At 33.1% G+C, this 19,804-nt stretch overlaps 1 protein-coding gene and 2 pseudogenes across 1 annotated transcript; all 3 read left to right on the forward strand.

The window, feature by feature from the left end:
• Nucleotides 1-3,656: 3,656 nt before the first annotated feature.
• LOC120127764 lies at nucleotides 3,657-5,044 on the forward strand (annotated as a pseudogene).
• Nucleotides 5,045-5,355: 311 nt separating this feature from the next.
• On the forward strand, nucleotides 5,356-8,033 carry LOC120127649 (rust resistance kinase Lr10-like). Its single transcript, XM_039145510.1, has 5 exons — nucleotides 5,356-5,439; nucleotides 5,507-6,261; nucleotides 6,349-6,467; nucleotides 6,621-6,650; nucleotides 6,895-8,033. Exons 2-5 carry the CDS (start codon nucleotides 5,507-5,509, stop codon nucleotides 7,953-7,955), a joined length of 1,965 nt encoding a protein of 654 aa, XP_039001441.1. The 5' UTR covers nucleotides 5,356-5,439; the 3' UTR covers nucleotides 7,956-8,033.
• A 1,470-nt stretch (nucleotides 8,034-9,503) lies between these two features.
• LOC120127765 lies at nucleotides 9,504-11,874 on the forward strand (annotated as a pseudogene).
• Nucleotides 11,875-19,804: the final 7,930 nt, after the last annotated feature.

Here is a 19,804-nt window from a genome sequence, read left to right on the forward strand (position 1 = left end):
AACGAAAGATAAAGTCAACTCCAATCAGATACTAATAGACAGTATGAAGTATTTGAAGTCTAAGATTTCATGTGAACATAATATGGGAAGCAATTAATTATAACATCTACTTTTATGAACCAGTCCTTTCATGTCATTAATACTTTATATATCTTATTAGAATTAACCAATTAATTATGAGGTTTATCCTTCTTTTATTAATTTTTTAAAATTAAAACCTAATCATAAATTATGCATTATTTTATGAATTTAGACACTAAACATAATATGAAAATATAAAATTTTCTCCAATACATATTTTTTTGTAATCTTTAATTTTTTATATAAAATTTCTTATAAAAATATATGAATTTTGAAAATTATTAATTTCTATCATAAATAAATTATTTTATATGGAAACAGAATATTCTCTTTCATATTATTAGTAAGCACATATTATTTGGTACTATACCTTTAGACGTCACTAACTACTAACATGCCTCTAAAATTATGGTTGTGGTCATATATACTAGGGTAAAGTATAGTAATGGTCACTAAACTTTTCTAAAGCTTTTATTTAGGTCTCCCAACTTTTAAAACTTGTAATATAGTTCTCTAACATTTAGTCTATTTGCAATATGGTCCCTCAACATTTAGTCTGTTTACAATATGGTCCCTGATGTAACTTTTGGGGGACTATATTACAAAAGGACTAAATGTTGGGGGACTATATTGCAAGTTTTAAAAGTTGGGGGACAAATTAAAGCTTTAGAGAAATTCAGTGACCATTACTATACTTTACCCTTTTATTTTACACGTGTAAACAAACGAATAAAGCAGCTGATACTTTTATATATATATATAATGGGTAAACTATAACTAAGGTCACTTAATTCTGGATTTAGTAATAAACATGTTACTTTTCTTCTAAAAGTTATAAATAAATCATTTAATTAAAATATTATTACACGAAAATAGTGATGTGACTTTATAATCCGACTTGATCCGGGTTTAGGGACAAATTTTGTCCAATTAAAATATAGGGACATAATTTTAATTTAGTGCATCATGGGGGACTCAAAATGGGAATTGACCAAAGGGAACAGACGAAGTTTACGCCAGACAGAAACTCCAAAGTCCAGCCGGCCACCGGTTCAAATATACTGTTATTTATTTATTTATTATATTATTAAAAAAATGATTTTCATATAGTAACAATACATAACATTAAATACAATAATTAATAACTTATGGCAATATGTAATGAATTTAAACAGTATTGTCGGAGCATTAACTGTTGTAATAGTAGTATTTTTGTAGAGACAGTGGAATATTAAATTAAAAGAAAAAGACGATTGTTTTTTCTTCTAATTTAATGTTGAATTAACTAGTTTGGACAGATACTTCTCTTGGTTCACTTAATTATAGGTAGGGATGGCATTTTCACTCGATAGGTTTCAATTCGATTCAATCTGATTAGGTCGGATTTTTTTATAAAAGAAGTTGGGTTCAAACCGGGTCAGATCGATTTTTTATAGGGCGAGGTTGGGTCAGATTGGATTCGGATGGAGGGTGAAAAAACTCCAATCCGACCCAATCCGAGGATAATGATGTAATTTCCTTAAAAAATATTATTTTTTAATTAAATCATTAATTTATACCGGGTCGGGTCAGGTTGAATTTATACACTAAAAACGGGTAGGGTCAGAGTCGGGTGAAGGATATATGCTTTTTAGGTCTAGTCAAATCGGATGTAAGATATAAATTTTTTAATTCAGATCGGATCGACAAAAAACCCAACCTATTAACATCCCTAATTATAGGTTTAACAACAAACAAATTACTTTTGCTTTAAAAGTTATAAACATATCATTCAGTTACATTAATATTACAAGCATTTCATCTTATCGTTAAGAATGAAATGGACGTTTGATATAATATGATATAATAATATTTTTAATTCATTAAATTTATATATTTTATTAAACTTGTTCTTATTTAAAATAATTCAATAAATTTAATCATTTATATTTAATATTTTTTAATACCAATGGTAATCATCCTATATTAATAAAAAAATATTAATATAATTTTTTTACGATACTATCAAATCAAACGACTCCATCAAATTAAATTAATAGTTGAATAATTACATTGTGTCATAAAATAGCACCACATTAGTATTAGACTATTATCATACTTTAAAAACTATAAAAAATAATATAACATTGATCGGAGAAGAATAAAGAATAAAATGATAAGCTTTTAAAATTTTTAAATATTAAATTTATTAAATTGTTTCGAATAAAAGATAAAATTAATAAATTATATAAATTTTAAAGAATAAGATCGTTATTATATAAGGTCACATCACTATTTTCGTGTAATAATATTTTAATTAAATGATTTATTTATAACTTTTAGAAGAAAAGTAACATGTTTATTACTAAATCCAGAATTAAGTGAACTTAGTTTTAGTTTACCCTTTATATATATGTATAAGTATCGGGTGAATTATTCTTTGTTTACACGTGTAAAATAAAAGGGTAAAGTATAGTAACGGTCACTAAATTTTTCTAAAGTTTTCATTTAGGTCCTCCAACTTTTAAAACTTTTAATACAGTCCCCAATATTTAGTCCGTTTGTAATATGGTCCTCCAACAGTTACGTCAGAGACCATATTGCAAACGGACTAAATGTTGAGGGACCATATTGAAAATGGACTAAATGTTGGGGGGGTTATATTTTAAGGTTTAAAAGTTAGGGGACCTAAATGAAAGCTTTAGAAAAGTTCAGTGACCATTACTATACTTTACCATATATACTAATGTGACAAACAAAAATAGTTGTGAATTCCAACAAAATTCAACTTTGTACTTAATTTTAATAAGGAAATTATTATATTCAATTTACCAAAGTCAAGAACACATAAACATGAACAACTTCGTAAAAGGACACAATTTACCAAAATACAAACAGTCAAAATATCATTTTCACCTCAAGGTACACTCTTTTTCTTCTATTTAGGGTTTGAGAAGTTTTTTAATGAGGATCTTGAGGTGGTGTACTTTGATATTATTAATAATACAAAAGTAACATCTTTAAAAAAACATTTAGATTGCTCAAAATAATTAGATTTGAATATAATTCAATCAAACTTGGTAATTATCATTAAAATTACTACTTTTTACTTTGTAGATTTGGATTATTTAAAATAATTAAATTTAAATATAATTTGATAGAACATATTAAACTCAATCAATTGACACCTCTGCATCTAATCATGTATACAAAAGTTCATAGTATTAAGAAAAAATCACGAAAGATTGGATGGAGTAAATATATTTCCATTAAGAGAATCCGATTAAAAGTTTATATATGAATATTCTATATATGAATTAATTTTCCATATTTGAGAATCAGCCATGCATCAACTATCCTTATCCATTACTAATTCAGCCTAAACAATAGCTATAAAATTAAATCCAACAAGGAAATAAATCAAGAAAAATTAAATATAATTTACTTGATAACACCAAAGGAGAGTATAAATATCTCACAACTCCTTGTTGTAATTCACAACACTTTCCAATACAGCATTGTCTTTCAAGTTGTTTTATACCCTTCTTTTGTCTCTCTAAATAAAAAAAAAAATGAGATATCGCCATGGTTATCATATGAGCTTTTGCAGCATTGCCTTTTCCATTGTTTTTCTGATTTCATGGCCGGACCGAGTCGAATCGTCTGAACTCAGAGCTGGCTGCGATTATTTCAAAGGGAGTTGACTACCAGATAGTACATACCCTCTTGGCCTCTTTACAATAGTGCGACTTGTCCGTTTATAAGCAAAGGGTTCGATTGTCAAGGAAATGGACGACCTGATAAACTCTACCTCAAATACAAATGGAAGCCTACTGCTTGTTCATTGCCAAGATTTAATGGTTTGGATTTCTTGAACGAGATGAAGGGGAAGAAAATACTGTTTATTGGGGATTCAATAAGCTTGAATATGTGGGAGTCATTATTATGCATGGTTCATGCAGCAGTGCCGCACTCCAAATACAGTTTAACCAGTGCGGGCAACCACTCCACCTTTTCTCTACCGGTGAGTTTTATTATTATTATTATTAAATAACATATAAACATTATTTTAACAAATTTTAATTTAAAATTAAAATGAATATTCATTGCAGGAGTTTGAAATATCGTTGGAGTATTCTCATAACGTATATCTCGTTGATCTTGTACAAGAACCTAGAGGCGTAGTCTTAAAGCTTGACTCAATTATAAATGGAGATTATTCGTGGAAAGGATATGATGTTCTTGTCTTTAATTCTTGGCATTGGTGGGTTCATACAATTAAAGGAAAAAATCAACCGTGAGTATTGTTTTTTTACTTTTTTTTAGTTTAACTATATTTATAATGATATTTTTATATATTTTTTGACATCTTAATGATTTATATTGTCGTTGATGTGGGAATTAGATGGGAATTCATTGAATATAGAGGAAAGATATACAAGGATATGTATAGATTAATGGCCTTCAAAGAGGGACTATCTACTTGGTCCAAATGGGTTAATTCCAATGTTGATCCTCGCATCACTCAAGTATTTTTTCAGGGCATCTCTCCTGTTCATTACGAGTAATGTCAAATTATGATTTTCGTTTCTAAATTTTAATTAGGATCATTATTAATGTAACATATTCATAGAGTTTGAATTTTGACAGTGGCAGGGAATGGGGCAGTTTGGTTTCAAAATCCTGCCAAGGACAAACAACACCAATAACCGGAGCAACCTATCCCGGACCACTGCCACCGGGGTTGTCGATAGTGAAGGATGTTCTGCGAAGCATGTCGAAGCCGGTCACTTTGCTTGATATAACTATGCTTTCTCTGTTGAGGAAAGATGGTCACCCTTCTGCTTACTATGGACAGCAAGGAAGCGACTGTAGCCATTGGTGTATTGCTGGAGTCCCTGATACTTGGAACGAAATTCTCCATGCATTGCTTTCAAATTCCCATGGAGCTAGGGACGTTGGTTTAGATTTTGAGTTGTTTTAATCTTGTATTGCTAGCTTAACAATTTGTGATTGAAAAAAATTAATTTTTACGAGTCAATCTTCTTTCCTTCCATATTTGATTATCCCTTTTTTCTGCAATAAAATTTACATCTCACACAATGTTAGTTAACGATTCAGTGATTAAAATATGACAAATCTAAAATGAAAGTGATCAGAACATAACGTTTTGAAACATGTAACTAAAATAAGACAGACTGAAAATAAAAAGGACCAACACTTTAGTTTATCCATTGTGTAAGATATAGGTTCTAATATAGGTGGTACAGATTTTCCTTTGCGTTTATTCCACGGGTTGAACTGTCCAATTGTGTAATGAGAAATAAAGACTTTTGGTTTCAAAGAGTGTGAAATTGCAGAAAATTGTTAGATGAAGAACTAGAATTCACTTGCTTAGCCTGTATTCACAAATCAACCTCCTCCTCTCTCCCACTGAAATTTTTGGATGACAACACCAAAACCGCCATTAGTTTGGCTTCTCCTTCACCTGCTAGCCCTTGCTTTATCTCTCTTCCCCCATGCTTCCATGGCTAGAGGCACCGACAACCATTGCGTCTCCACTTTGTGTGGAAACCTCAGCATCAGTTACCCTTTTCGGTTAAAAACCCAGCCTCAAAACTGCGGTGTCAAGAGCTGTGAGCTTGTGTGCGAGAATAACCGCGCAATTTTCCCAGCGGAGCACGGGAATTTCTATGTGCAACGCATCTCTTATGCTAACCAAACTTTTCAACTCGTAGATCTGAATCTGGAAAATGATAACTGCTCACTTCCTCTCGGTTCCCTCCCTTTTAATACCACTTCGAGCGGGGAATTCAGTCGATTACCAGGAACTTCTAATACTTATACATATTCTGGTACTGGGATTGTTTTCGACACACATATTTATCAAGAGATTTATGTGGTGAAGTGCAGCACGAGGATGAACAAGTCTTGGTCTGGGGTGAATTACATCGATGCTTCTCGCTGCTCTTCCTCACCACCTGCAGCTGATTACTTTTATTACTTTCTGGATGGAAGAACTACAACCTCTGGTTTCCATCACTCTTGCACGGTCGAAGCCCGGGTTCCGATTAGTCTTCGTACCATCAATGGCCTCTCCAGTTTTGATATTTACAAAACGCTGATGAAGGGCGTCCAACTCAAATGGATCCCTGGTTTTCTAAATGATGGCCGGCTGTATTGGAACTCAGTTTTGAACGGGTAAGGATTTTACTTTGATAAACTTATAAACTCTCTTTGTTAAGGACCAGTTTATCATTTTATAATGTTGTTTGTTTGATATTCCAGATTGAAATCGTCGTTGTGGGTGTTAGTGGGCGTGTTCCTGTTATATATTCAAAGTATCGCAGCCTTTATTCTCCAAGACACTTCCATGGAGAGTGTTTTAGGTTCTCCACCAAGTAAAGGTGTGGATTGTTTTACAGATTTCGCTAATATTAATGTCAAGAATAGTTGTTTTGTTGAAGTTGTCTTATATTCTCTATGTAATCTTATAATTCGTATAATATTCCTGCCATGCATTCAAGTAATACTTGGTTCTTTTTTCTGTCTTTTAACAGGAATACAGTCTTTTTTTGTTGCAATAACAGGTACGCATTAGTTCAATCCTTATGATCTATGGAATATCAAAGGTTTTCTTCCTCAAAATAGAAGTTTTTGTTTCTTTCTTATAGGAAGTAGTAAAAGTTTGAAAGTGAACAAAATATATAATGGAACAAATAGCAAAGAATTGAAAAGCAAAAATATTTATCAAATGAAACCTTAATAAATCACAAATACACATTTTACAATTATGTTGTAAATGAGTAATTTCCTTTTTCTTGGGAAAAACAGGGATCATATTAATAAGGACATGTTTGGGGATATGCTGCTTAATTACCCTTGTTATTCGCAAAATAAAAGCAAGGCATTTGGCAATGGATGAGGGGATCGAGAACTTTCTTCGAAGTCACAATAACTTTATGCCGATAAGGTACTCTTATGCTGAAATAAAGAGAATAACACAAGGTTTCAAGAATAAATTAGGCCAGGGAGGCTTCGGCACTTTGTTTAAAGGGAAACTTCGAAGTGGTAAACCTGTCGCAATAAAATTGCTGAATGAATCCAAGGGTAATGGCCAAGATTTTATAAACGAAGTTGCCACTGTCGGAAGGATTCATCATGTGAACGTGGTGCAACTTATTGGTTTTTGCGTGGAAGGTAAAAAACAAGCTCTCGTCTATGATTTCATGATGAACGGATCTCTAGACAAACTTATATTTTCGACCGAATCTAGTAGTTTAAGCTGGGAAAAGATGTTCGAGGTTGCGGTCGGAATCGGTCGAGGTATCGAATATTTACATAATGGTTGCGAGATGCAGATTTTACACTTCGACATCAAGCCGCACAATATTCTTTTGGACGACAACTTTACTCCAAAAGTTTCAGATTTCGGGCTCGCGAAATCGTATTCAGTCGATGATAGTATTGTCTCTCTCACGGCAGCACGAGGGACAATAGGATATATGGCTCCTGAATTGTTTTATAAAAGTATTGGAGGGATTTCCTATAAAGCTGATGTTTATAGCTTCGGGATGATGCTGATTGAAATTGTGGGCAGAAGGAAAAATCTAAATGCTTATGCTGACCATCGAAGTCAAATTTATTTTCCGTCGTGGATTTATGATCGACTTGATCTAGGGGAGAATATAGAGCTTGGAGACATGACGGAGAATGAAAACAGAATTGCAAGGAAAATGATAATTGTTGCCATTTGGTGTATTCAGACAAGGCCAATACATCGTCCTTCGATGAGTAGAGTGTTGAAGATGCTTGAAAGTGAAGTTGAAGTCCTTGAAATACCTCCCAAATCTTTTGTATTTTCTACGGACATGTCGGATAACGATAGCGATTAAGAATTCAACTGAGGAATATCATGTAATGTTTCCAAGGAGGACAAGTCATTGGAATAAGTTGTATAATTTTCCGAGCAAATATTTATTTCATAAAAAAGAAAGAAAGAGAAGTTTATTCGCTCGACCCATAACTCTTTGTGTGTCATTCGTCTTCATCATCTTCTTCCATCGTTTCATTTTTGCACTTTTCTACCGACCCGCAGCACCAGGTTTGGAATATCACGGCCAATGCCATTTCGCCACGTTAAATAGTTGGGCCCGCTATTTTCGTCCACCTATTGGTGCCGTGATCACTGTTGATAACGATATAGTAATATTTTGAATTTACGCGCGGAGTAGGAGTGACTTTGGCTGTGAGTGAAGCAGTTGAATTGCGTCACCCGCGGATTCCTGTAACTTTGTGTCGTTTCACTTTTAAATTCCTTTAATGGACATTTTGCGTTATGAATACAGAATACTGATATAAGTTCTGATATAGAACACGTACGAGGAAGTTAGTTAAAAAAACCCGCCACAAAACGAAGTAGAAAGTTATGTCCTCTAATTTTGTTTTGTATATAAAATAGATTAATTAATTAAATTTATTGAGTGATTGTAATAATAAAATAAGATATTATTTTTAAAAAAAATCATGATATCAAACAGTTTATATATATATATAATGTTTATATGTTATAAATAATTAAGAAAAATATTAAATATATATTATATTATAATTATTTTATTATTTAAAAAGTAAATAAATTAAATATATATTATTATACTATCAATGCTTTTCTCCTTTTACATGTATGGTTGGATAATTTATTTATTTTATTAAAATTTCAAATATACATAAATAATATTTGATATAATTATAATTTTTTTTATAAAAAAATCATTGCTAATATATATATAGTATGTTAAATAATAATTTTAGTATGTTATACTCAATAATTCGTAACGTTATATGATATTATAATTATTTAACCAAAAAAATGGTGGAAGAATCCATAATTTCCAAAAATAATTAAAAAAAAGTTGTTAAGAATTATGAGTATTACTAAGCACCTACCAACTTTAGATGGTTCTACCTTAGTAACTTTCAAACTTCTTTTATGAAATTTTAATTACAATTTTAAAATACAGTAATAAATAATCAATCTCCACATAGCGAATCGAAAAATTAATGTATAATTTTATATATTATTAATAAGTTGAATATTTAATTGAATTTATAGTTTAGAGGTGAAGAAGTAGACTAAAAACTTCAGTTTTATATTTCTGTTTCCTCTTCTTTCATATAACTCTTTCTCATCAAAGATCCTTAAATAAATTCATTGGCCTTTTCCCACTTTCTCACAGGCAAACAAAGGGAAAGGCTACATTTGCATTCTCTTTCCCACGAGCCAAACACCACCTGCGCCACCCTAAGAAAAAAGTTTGCGTTTTCTTTAGCTTAGGCTGTCACCATAATTCATCACTAGTATCCTTGCAAACCCAATTTTCTTTTATTGTATGATTCCTTTTCTCTGGCTATATTATTAGCATAAGGTTAGTAGAAAAGCCATGACAGTTGACACGGCTGATAACCGGAAAGAAACCATCTTGAAGATTGATGACAATAGCAATAACGGCAGTATTCCTGTTTTAGCCACCGCTACCTGTGGAGGTAAGATTAGGAGGGAATCAAGCTATGATTTTCTGAAAGACGGTGCGAAAATCGACATCAACTGGAAGAAAGAGGATGCGGACATGAACAGTGGTAGTAGCAACAGTGGTAGTAATAGTACTAGAGAAAGTGAAGGTTTCGATTTCATGCAAAGCAAACAAGGTGCCATGGAAGATCCACCATCGAAGTTGATTGGTCAGTTTTTGCATAATCAAAAAGCTTCTGGTGAGATTTCCTTGGATATAGATTTGGACATGGATGAACTTCAGCAACAGCCACATGGTCATTATCGCGGTTCATTGCCTACGGTTGCGGAATCACCTTCGCCTTCAGCAGCTGCTATTCCAAGCAATCCTGTAAGAAAAAGACAAGGTAAAGGGTCACCATCGATGGGGAAAGAAGTGAATGATGAGGTTGTAAAGTGCAGTTCAAATTCTTCAATCGAAAGAAGAGAATGTGGTTCTTTTCAAAGGAAATCAAACTTATTAGCAGCCACAAAGACAAAGTCCAGGTTGATAGACCCTCCTACGCCGGAAAAAGGGGAGCCGAAGTTTGCAAGAGCCGGAATGAGATCTGAGTTTCTTGGGAAACATGTGGACGAAGAAGAAGACGATCCATTGCTTGAAGAGGATTTGCTTGATGTGTATAAGAAAGATAAGTTGAGTGTTCTTGTTTTGCTTGAATGGTTAAGCTTGATTACCATTATTGCTGCTTTAGTTTGCAGTCTTACAATTCGATATTTACGAGAGAAGCGTTTGTGGCATCTTATGTTATGGAAATGGGAAGTTTTGGTCTTGGTTCTAATATGTGGTAGATTAGTTTCAGGTTGGATTATAAGGCTAATTGTGTTTTTTATCGAGAGGAATTTTCTTTTGAGGAAAAAGGTATTGTATTTTGTTTATAGATTGAGGAAAGCTGTTCAGAATTGTTTATGGCTCGGCTTGGTTCTGATCGCTTGGCATTACTTGTTTGAAAGAAGATTCAAACGAAAACTAAGAGTGCATTTGTTAGATATGTAACTAAAGTTTTGGTTTGTCTCGTGGTGGGAGAAATGTTGTGGGTAGTGAAGACTCTTTTGGTGAAGGTGCTGGCCTCTTCTTTCCATGTTAGTACTTATTTCGATCGAATCCAGGATTCGTTGTTCAATCAATATGTAATCGAGACTCTTTTCGGTCCCCCGTTGATCGAAATTCAGAGGGCAGAAGAGGAGGACAGACTTGCAAATGAAGTTATGAGCCTGCAGAGAGCCTGTGCCGAGATTCCTTCGGGGCTCAGGACGTCTACCCTCTCATCACCACCTTCTGCAAGAAGTATAGGGAGTGGACGGATCCTGAAAAGCCCCCGAGTTAAAAGCCCTATGCTTTCGCCTGTGCTTTCTTCCGAGAATGATGATATGGGGATAAGGATTGACCATTTGCACAAACTGAATCATAAAAATGTCTCTGCTTGGAACATGAAAAGGTTGATTAATATAGTCCGCCATGGGGCACTTTCCACTTTAGATGAACAAATACAAGATTCAACTCACGGAGACGAGTCTGCAAACCAAATTAGAAATGAGTATGAGGCAAAAGTTGCAGCAAGAAAAATCTTCCAGAATGTTACAAAGCCGGGATCCAGGTATGTCTAATTCTTCTTCGAACCATGGAAATCAGCTTTCTTTTTCATCAAGCCTCATTGCACCTCAGTGTTTTTTCAGTTTACCATACCTCTACTGCAAAAATATGTTATTTCCCATTTAGTAATGTTGAAAAAGAGCAAGAATAATCATAAGGACATAAAATGAGAAGCGAATTATGGTGATTTAAGTAGTGTAACTGTATTTTGCAGTTTTTAGTTTGACCAATTAGTTGCAGGTTTAATGATATTATCCGTCCGGATCAAGAACTTTAGAAACACCTAAGATGTTTTTTCCTTGTATTATTGCTAATAATTGTCTTCTCAGTTTCATCTACTTAGAGGACATTGAACGTTTTCTTCAAGAAGATGAGGCTTTGAAGGCGATGAGTTTCTTTGAAGATGCATCCGAAAGCAGGAGAATTAGCAAGAAGGCCCTGAAGAACTGGGTGGTAAGAGTATATGCAACATAATGTTTTTGAATCATTCGTTAGTATATGCCATTAAGGGATAAAGCAAGGGCTTTCCCCCTTTTTTATGTATGCATTAATGTGATGATGCACATCAATGTAGGTCAATGCTTTCAGAGAACGAAGGGCATTTGCCTTGACACTGAACGATACCAAAACAACTGTCAACAGACTTCATCGGGTAGTTGATGTTCTCGTCGGCATCATCATAGTGGTTATTTGGCTTCTCATACTTGAAATCGCCACCGGAAAAGTTCTCGTTTTCATTAGCTCTCAACTGCTGCTTGTCGCTTTCGTATTTGGAAACACCTGCAAGACACTGTTCGAAGCCATTATATTTTTATTTGTCATGCACCCATTTGATGTGGGTGACAGGTGTGAAAACGATGGAATTCAGGTACTTAAATAAGCATGAGAACTTCTTCCTCCCCCCATGAATTATGTTTAAGAAGTATGTTGAGTTAATCGATTGACGGAATCGGCCAAGAGGGGGTGAATTGGCAATTAAAATTTTGGTAGAAGCTTTTGCAGAAAATTGAAAGTAATTGCACAGCGATTTAGAGTGGTCCGACTTTATCAACCAAAGTCGATGTCCACTACCTTAGCTATCCACACTAAGATTTTCCAACAAATTCACTAATTTGTTCTTTCTTTTGAGGCCAAAGAGATAATCTTACAACTCCCTCAAGAATATACCCCAATTCTTGAGAACACTCTTTTCTCAAAGAGAAGATTACAAATTTCGCAAACTTACAAGAAAACCTCACAAGGTAAGATGTTTGCACAATTCTAGAACAAAGAAAAGAACACTCAAAGATGAATACAATTGAGCACAATATGTGTTCTTGAAAGCAAAATGAATATTGAATGAAAATAGGCTTGAAATGCTTAAACTTGAGATTTGATGTTTTCTCTTTGATTCTCTCTTGATTCTAGTTGCTTGATGTTTCTTGTTATTGATCAATGGCTCCTAAGCTTGCTTAAATACACCTTGAATCACTTCTGAACGTTGGGGATGATTAGTGAAGATAATATAGCCGTTTTAGTGTAAAAACAATTAATAAAACAGCTTAGAGCGTGGGGGGAATCGGTACCCCTTGAGGGGAATCGGTTTCCTAAGCGTAAAATTCAAATATTTCGACCGTTGAACTGGGGGTATCGGTTCCCTCCGAGCATTCTGGAAATCTCGGAGCCAAACCATTCAGGGGGGAATCGGTACCCCCTTGGGGGGAATCGGTTCCCTCTGAGCAATCTGGAATTTTAGGCTTTGAAATGGTTCGAAATACTTTGAAAAATTATTTTGAAATTGTTTTAAGATTAAAACTTAATTTTACACTTAAGTAAGGATTAAAAATGATTTTTGAAAGATTTAGAGTAATGTTTTGATATTCGAATAATTATATCGAATATACTTAGAAAATCATTTGGAAAATCTTAAAATTCATTTAACTTAATTTGTTATATCGAAATATCAAAATGTTTTCAACAATCTCCCCCTTTTTGATATAACAAAACATTTTAGTAATTTTAAGATTTTGAAATCAAGTTTTGAAATTACTCCCCCTTACTTTAACACTTCTCCCATTTATCATTTAGAAACACAATTTAACACTTCTCCCCCTTTTTGTTAAATCAAAAAGACATTTTAAAGAAGCTAAACAAGGTTTTGAAATCAGTTAGCCAATTTATTATATATAATTTAAGCTGCTAAGATCACAAGAAAGAGAAATGTTAGCCATTAGTTTCATAATCAATATTCATATTTAATGTGATATGGCAAAATTGGTCATATATCTAACATGAAGTAAATGATGCAGTAATGAATAAATCACACCAAATATATAAGTTCATACCATCCATAAATCCAGACAAATTCAAAAATCAATCAATCCACAAATTCAAACATTCCAAAATATTCAAAATGTTAAAACAATAAGTTTGGAGTTCAAAGCAAAATATAGAATCAAGCATCCGTAGGAGGATCGGGAGGAGGAAAACGAGCTCGCATAGCGGCCATTTCATGTGAGAGTACATCAATACGTTCATTCATCGAAGCGTTGTTTGTGCGCATCTCTCGGAGAATTTCTAATTGTTGAGCTCCCATTGTGGATAAATGAGACTCTATAGAAGTAAAACGCGAATACATGGTCGCATATCGGAAATCAAATGTCTCCATAAAGGATTGAAAATATGGAGGCATTTGAGTTAATTGTTGTGCGTGCTCCTCGGGTTGCTCAGGCTCATCTTCGGCTTCATCAATATCCCTCATTAATTGTTCAAACTCGGGATCTTCGTCAGCTTCGGGTGGAGCTTGTGAAGAACTAGCTCCCGGAGTATTTGCAGAAGATCGAACCCATTCACCGGTTTTCTTATCCTTAATCCATCCCGCTCTCGTTAAGGAAAGAAGATTGATTTGTTTCTTAAGGGAAAAAACGGCATCTAGACCGACTCTAAGCCCAGCTTTGGAAAACATATTACTCAAAATGCAACCGTAAACTAGAGATGAACAGAGTTTCTTGTTAGGAACAAGATTTACGGTTTCAACAATTTCAGCAAAAATAATATGTGGTAGGTTAATTTTAATATTGTTTTCGAAACAATGTAACCACCAAAGATCCAAGGCTCTAAGAGTAGAATAACGACCTCCGGATGGTCGAAGCCACCAAGAAATCATTAGATGAAGAAAACGTTCATGTAGGTCTAAGACACTTGCACTATCTCTTCTTTTATAACGAGATCCTAAAACCTGTTTTTCATTTGAAATACCATCGTTATCTAATCCGAATGTATTGGCTATGTAAGCCGAGTCAATATATAAGAATTGTCCTAGGAGGTAGAAACGAATTCCTATGGTTTCGGTTTCAGTTTGGTTTTTAACACAAACAACATTAGAATAGAAAGTACGAACAAGTTGATGGTAAACGATGGGTTCAAGGTCGAAGAGTTTATCAAATTTTCACTATTGTAAAATAGGAAAATATTTAAAATTAATAGCTAACATATCTTGACGAGAAGGAATACGTTCTTCCCGGATTTTGTAAGAGTCGAAATATTGATAATACCAAAAACGATGATTTCTAGAACCAGGATGATTGAAGCATGAATTTTGGATAGTTATATTGGGATCAGGATTAGGAATTGGATTTACAGGAATATGATGAGGATTTGGAGGTAGATGTCGGTGTGAGCGACTAGATGATGACCTAGCATGTTTAGGATTGGACATGGTTTAGGAAATCGGAATAGAATGGATAACCTGCAATTTAAAACACATGTATGCAATTCAATCAATCCCAAAACTCAATTGAGTCCTCAATATTTCAAGGTTCTCTAAATCAATCCTAATGGGCAAAGTTTTTGAAAAACTTTTGAAAAATACGGTTTTGAGAAACAATATATGTATAGTTTTCATAACAACAACATAATTTAATCAAAACACAATAATTTAAAAATCAACATTTTTTTTTAATTTCGAAAATTTAAAATTTTTTGGAAATTCTTGTGTTTTTGATGAAATTAGTTGTAATATCTAGTTTCTAATCACTAAACAATCAATGCCCGATCTAAAGTTCATCCTAGAACTAATTAAAACTAGTCTTATATTCAAAATCAATGAAATAGAGAGTTTAGAAAATGTTACCTTGAAGGATGAGATTGAGTTGATTTTGATGTTGTTTGCACGATTTTAATGATGATAGAAAGTTTAGAAGATGATATTTGAAGTGAATTCCGATTAAAATCGATGATTTGAGGCAAGAAAGGAGATAGAGAGAGTTTGAGAGGGAACGGTGGAAGAGAAAGGAGAGTATTTTTGAGGATTTTGAAGGGTTCTGCCGTGTATAACCAGAACCCCAGGGGGGTATCGATTCCCCTGTGGGGGGAATCGATTACCCTTCAAAGGGGGAATCGGTTCCCTCAGGGGGGGATCGATTCCCTCTGCACCAAAATGCTAAAATCTGATTTTAAACACCCAAAATGCTAAATTAATTTTCTCTAGTGGTATTGGCAACTCATATATTGAAAATTAATCATGTTCAAACAATTAAATTAATCTTTAAACGATATTTGAACATAAAATTAATTTTCCATCAAGAATCATAAACTCCCCCTAACTAATAGCAATGAATGCAATCAAAAATTACTATTATAAGCATTTTTTCATTTATTCTTAAAAATGTTAAAATTATTTTTTAAACACTAAGTGAAGATAGGTTGGTCAAACCTAATTCTCTCCTAAGTGTCCAAAATCTTTCCTTGTCTAAAGGTTTTGTAAAGATATCCGCTAATTGGTGCAAAGTATCAACAAATTCTAAAACTACATCTTCCTTAGTGACATGGTCTCTAATGAAGTGATGTCTTATTTCAATGTGCTTAGTTCTAGAGTGTTAGATGGGATTTTTAGTGAGACAAATAACACTAGTATTGTCACACTTGATAGGAATAATACCTACTTTAATTCCATAATCAAAAAGTTGTTGTTTCATCCATAAAACTTGTGCACAACAACTACCAGCTGAAATGTATTCGGCTTCGTGGTAGATAATGTAACACAATTTTGTTTCTTTGAAAACCAAGAAATCAGCATATTTCCAAGGAATTGGCAAGTACCGGAGGTGCTTTTCCTATCTAATTTGCATCCTCCATAATCCGCATCAGAAAAAGCATGCAAGCTAAAGCTAGAGTCTCTAGGATACCAAAGTCCTAAACTAGGAGTGTCCTTAAGGTATCTAAAGATTCTCTTAACAGCTAGTAAATGTGATTCCTTAGGACATGATTGAAATCTAGCACATAAGCAAACACTAAACATAATGTCCGGTCTACTTGCAGTCAGATAAAGCAAAGAGCCAATCATTGATCTATATAATTTAACATCTACACATTTACCTCCTTCATCTAAGTCAAGCTTTGTTGAAGAGCTCATTGGATTATCATGAGGTTTGCCATTTTCCAGTCCAAACTTCTTGAGCATATTTTTGACGTACTTAGCTTGATTGATGAAGATGCCATCTTTTCTTTGCTTGATTTGGAGTCCCAAGAAAAATGAGAGCTCCCCCATCATGCTCATCTCAAACTCACTTTGCATTAGCTTAGAAAATTCTTGGCAAAGAACATCATTAGTAGAACCAAATATTATATCATCAACATAAATTTGAACTACTAATAAATCTTTACCTTTATGCTTTAAAAACAATGTAGTGTCAACCTTCCCTTTTGAAAAACCTTTTTCAATTAAAAAATTTGACAATCTTTCATACCAAGCTCTAGGAGCTTGTTTTAAACCATAAAGAGCTTTTGTCAATTTAAGAACATGATCCAGAAATTTTGAATCTTCAAAACCTGGAAGTTGTTCCACATACACTTCTTCCTTTATAAAACCATTTAAAAATGCACTTTTAACATCCATTTGATATAATTTAAATTCATGAAAACATGCAAATGCTAATAACATTCTAATTGCTTCCATCCTAGCTACGGGAGCGCATGTTTCATCATAGTCTATGCCCTCTTCTTGAGTATACCCTTGAGCAACAAGTCTAGCCTTGTTTCTCACTATATTACCACTCTCATCAAGCTTATTCCTAAATACCCATCTAGTACCTACAATAGATTTATTACTAGGCCTTTCAACTAATGTCCATACTTTACTTCTCTCAAATTGATTTAATTCTTCTTGCATAGCCATAATCCAATGTTCATCATTTAATGCTTCTTTAATATTCTTAGGCTCTATGCATGAAATAAATGCAACATAATTACAAATATTTCTAATAGAAGATCGAGTTGTTACCCTTTTGGATGGATCACCTATAATCTCACCATCCTTGACATAGTTGTACTCTCTTGGATAAGATACTTCCCTTTCTTCAATGGTTGGATTCTCAAGAGGATCATGAGTTTCCTCATTTTTCGTTTCTTCCTTTGATGATGGTTCTCCAACTTCATGTCTAACGTCATTTGTATTTATAACACCTACATCATCATTCACACAAGAATCCTTCCTCGGAAGGGGATTATCATCGAAAACAACATGTATAGAATCTTCTACAACTAAAGTTCTTTTATTAAATACTCGATAAGCTTTAGAATTTAAGGAATAACCCAGAAAAATTCCTTCATCACTTTTAGCATCAAATTTGCCAAGGTTTTCTTTACGTTGTTTAAAACAAAACATTTACATCCAAAAGGATGAAAATAGCTAATGTTAGGCTTTTTATTTTTGAAAATTTCATATGGAGTTTTCTTTAAAATTGGCCTAATCATTACTCGATTAACAACATAACAAACGGTATTTGTGGCTTCCGCCCAAAAATATTTTGACAAATTATTTTCACAAAGCATGGTTCTAGCCATTTCTTCTAAAGTTCGATTTTCCTCTCAACAACTCCATTTTGTTGAGGGGTTCTAGGTGCTGAAAAATTATGACTAATATCATTGGAATTACAAAACTCAATAAATCCAAGATTTTCAAATTAAGTGCCATGATCACTCCTAACACTAGTTATAGAGTAACCCTTTTCATTTTGGATTATTTTTGAAAATGTGATGAAATGTTCTAATGCTTCATCTTTAGTACTTAAGAATAGAACCCAAGTATATCTAGAATAGTCATCGACAAATGCATATTGTTTTCCACCCAAGCTAGTAGTCTAGTTGGCCCAAAAATCTATATGGATCAATTGTAATACTCTACTAGTTGATACGTCATTAATGGATTTAAAAGAAACTCGCTTTTGTTTTCCTTTAGCACAAGCATCACATATTTTATCATTATCAAATTTAAGCTCAGGCAACCCTCGAACTAAATCACCTTGAATTAGCCATTGCAAAACACTCATACTAGCATGTCCTAATCTCCTATGCCATAACCAACTATCATGCTCATCCTTAGCCACTAGGCACAAATTAGTCATATCAATAGAATCTAAATGCACCATGTATATGTTTCCTATTCTATGACCAACAAGCATAATCAAAGTAGATGCAATGTCAATCAATTTTGCAAACACTTAATTAAAAATAAGACATTGTATCTTTTGTCAAATTCATCTAATCGGATTATGCTTTAATCCATTCACATACAAAACATTATGCAATGTTGATTATCGAGATTAAGAGCACATGCATAAAGTTTTTGAAAATGTTATACATTAAAACTTTATACTATTTTTTTAAAAAATATGCATAATCATTAAGAAAAATTTAAGGTCAAAATTTTGCAAAACCAAAGTTCTTGAAAAATCGATATCAATTGTTAAAGAGATATCAATTATATTTTAAAAACAATTTTGACCAAAAATTAATATGATGAACTAGAGTTTATAAAACATTACCAAAAATTACTATGTTCAATACAATATTTTTCAACAAGACATTTAAGTAGATTTTGGAATCCAAATTGCTTTGGATCCTTGAATATTAGTTTCAATGCCTCTTGTTCCTTTTGGAACCCATACTTGTCTAATTTTAAATCGTTTTCCTTTCTTTAAAGGACAAGTATGTTCCTTATGACCATGATAATGACAATGTTAACATATTGTCATTATTGAACTAGATGAATTATTTAAAATGATATCTTTTTCTTTTGTTAAACATTCAAGCTTAACTTTCAAATCGAAATTTTCTTTTTCAATACTTTCAAATTTCATTTTTGAAAGCTCTAAATCCTTCTTCTAGATTTCATTTTGATTTTCAAAATCCATTTTCGTTTCTAGAAGAAGTTTGTTTAATTTGAAAATTTCTTTTTCAAAGTTTTCAGATTTTATTTTTGAAAGCTCTAACTCCTTTCTCAACATTTCATTTTGATTTTCCAAGTCTGTTTTAGCTTTCAAAAGAATATCATTTTTAGCAATAAATTTAGAAATCAATTTATTGTATTTGGAGTTCATGGTCTCAAACTCCAAAAATAATTCATCATAAGCATCTTGTAACTCATTAAAAGATTTTAAATTTAATCCATTTGAGTTAGAAGATACCTTTGGCTCTGTGAGAGCTAATAGAGACATCACCTTTATTGGTTCTTCTTCTTCCTTGTCTCCATAGATCTCCTCAAGCTTATCCCACATCTCCTTGGCATTTGAACAAGAAGAAACTCCTTTATATACATTAGGATC

This window comes from Hibiscus syriacus, unplaced genomic scaffold (genome assembly GCF_006381635.1).
Source record: "Hibiscus syriacus cultivar Baekdansim isolate YM2019G1 unplaced genomic scaffold, ASM638163v2 tig00110472_pilon, whole genome shotgun sequence".
NCBI classification, from domain to species: domain Eukaryota; kingdom Viridiplantae; phylum Streptophyta; class Magnoliopsida; order Malvales; family Malvaceae; genus Hibiscus; species Hibiscus syriacus.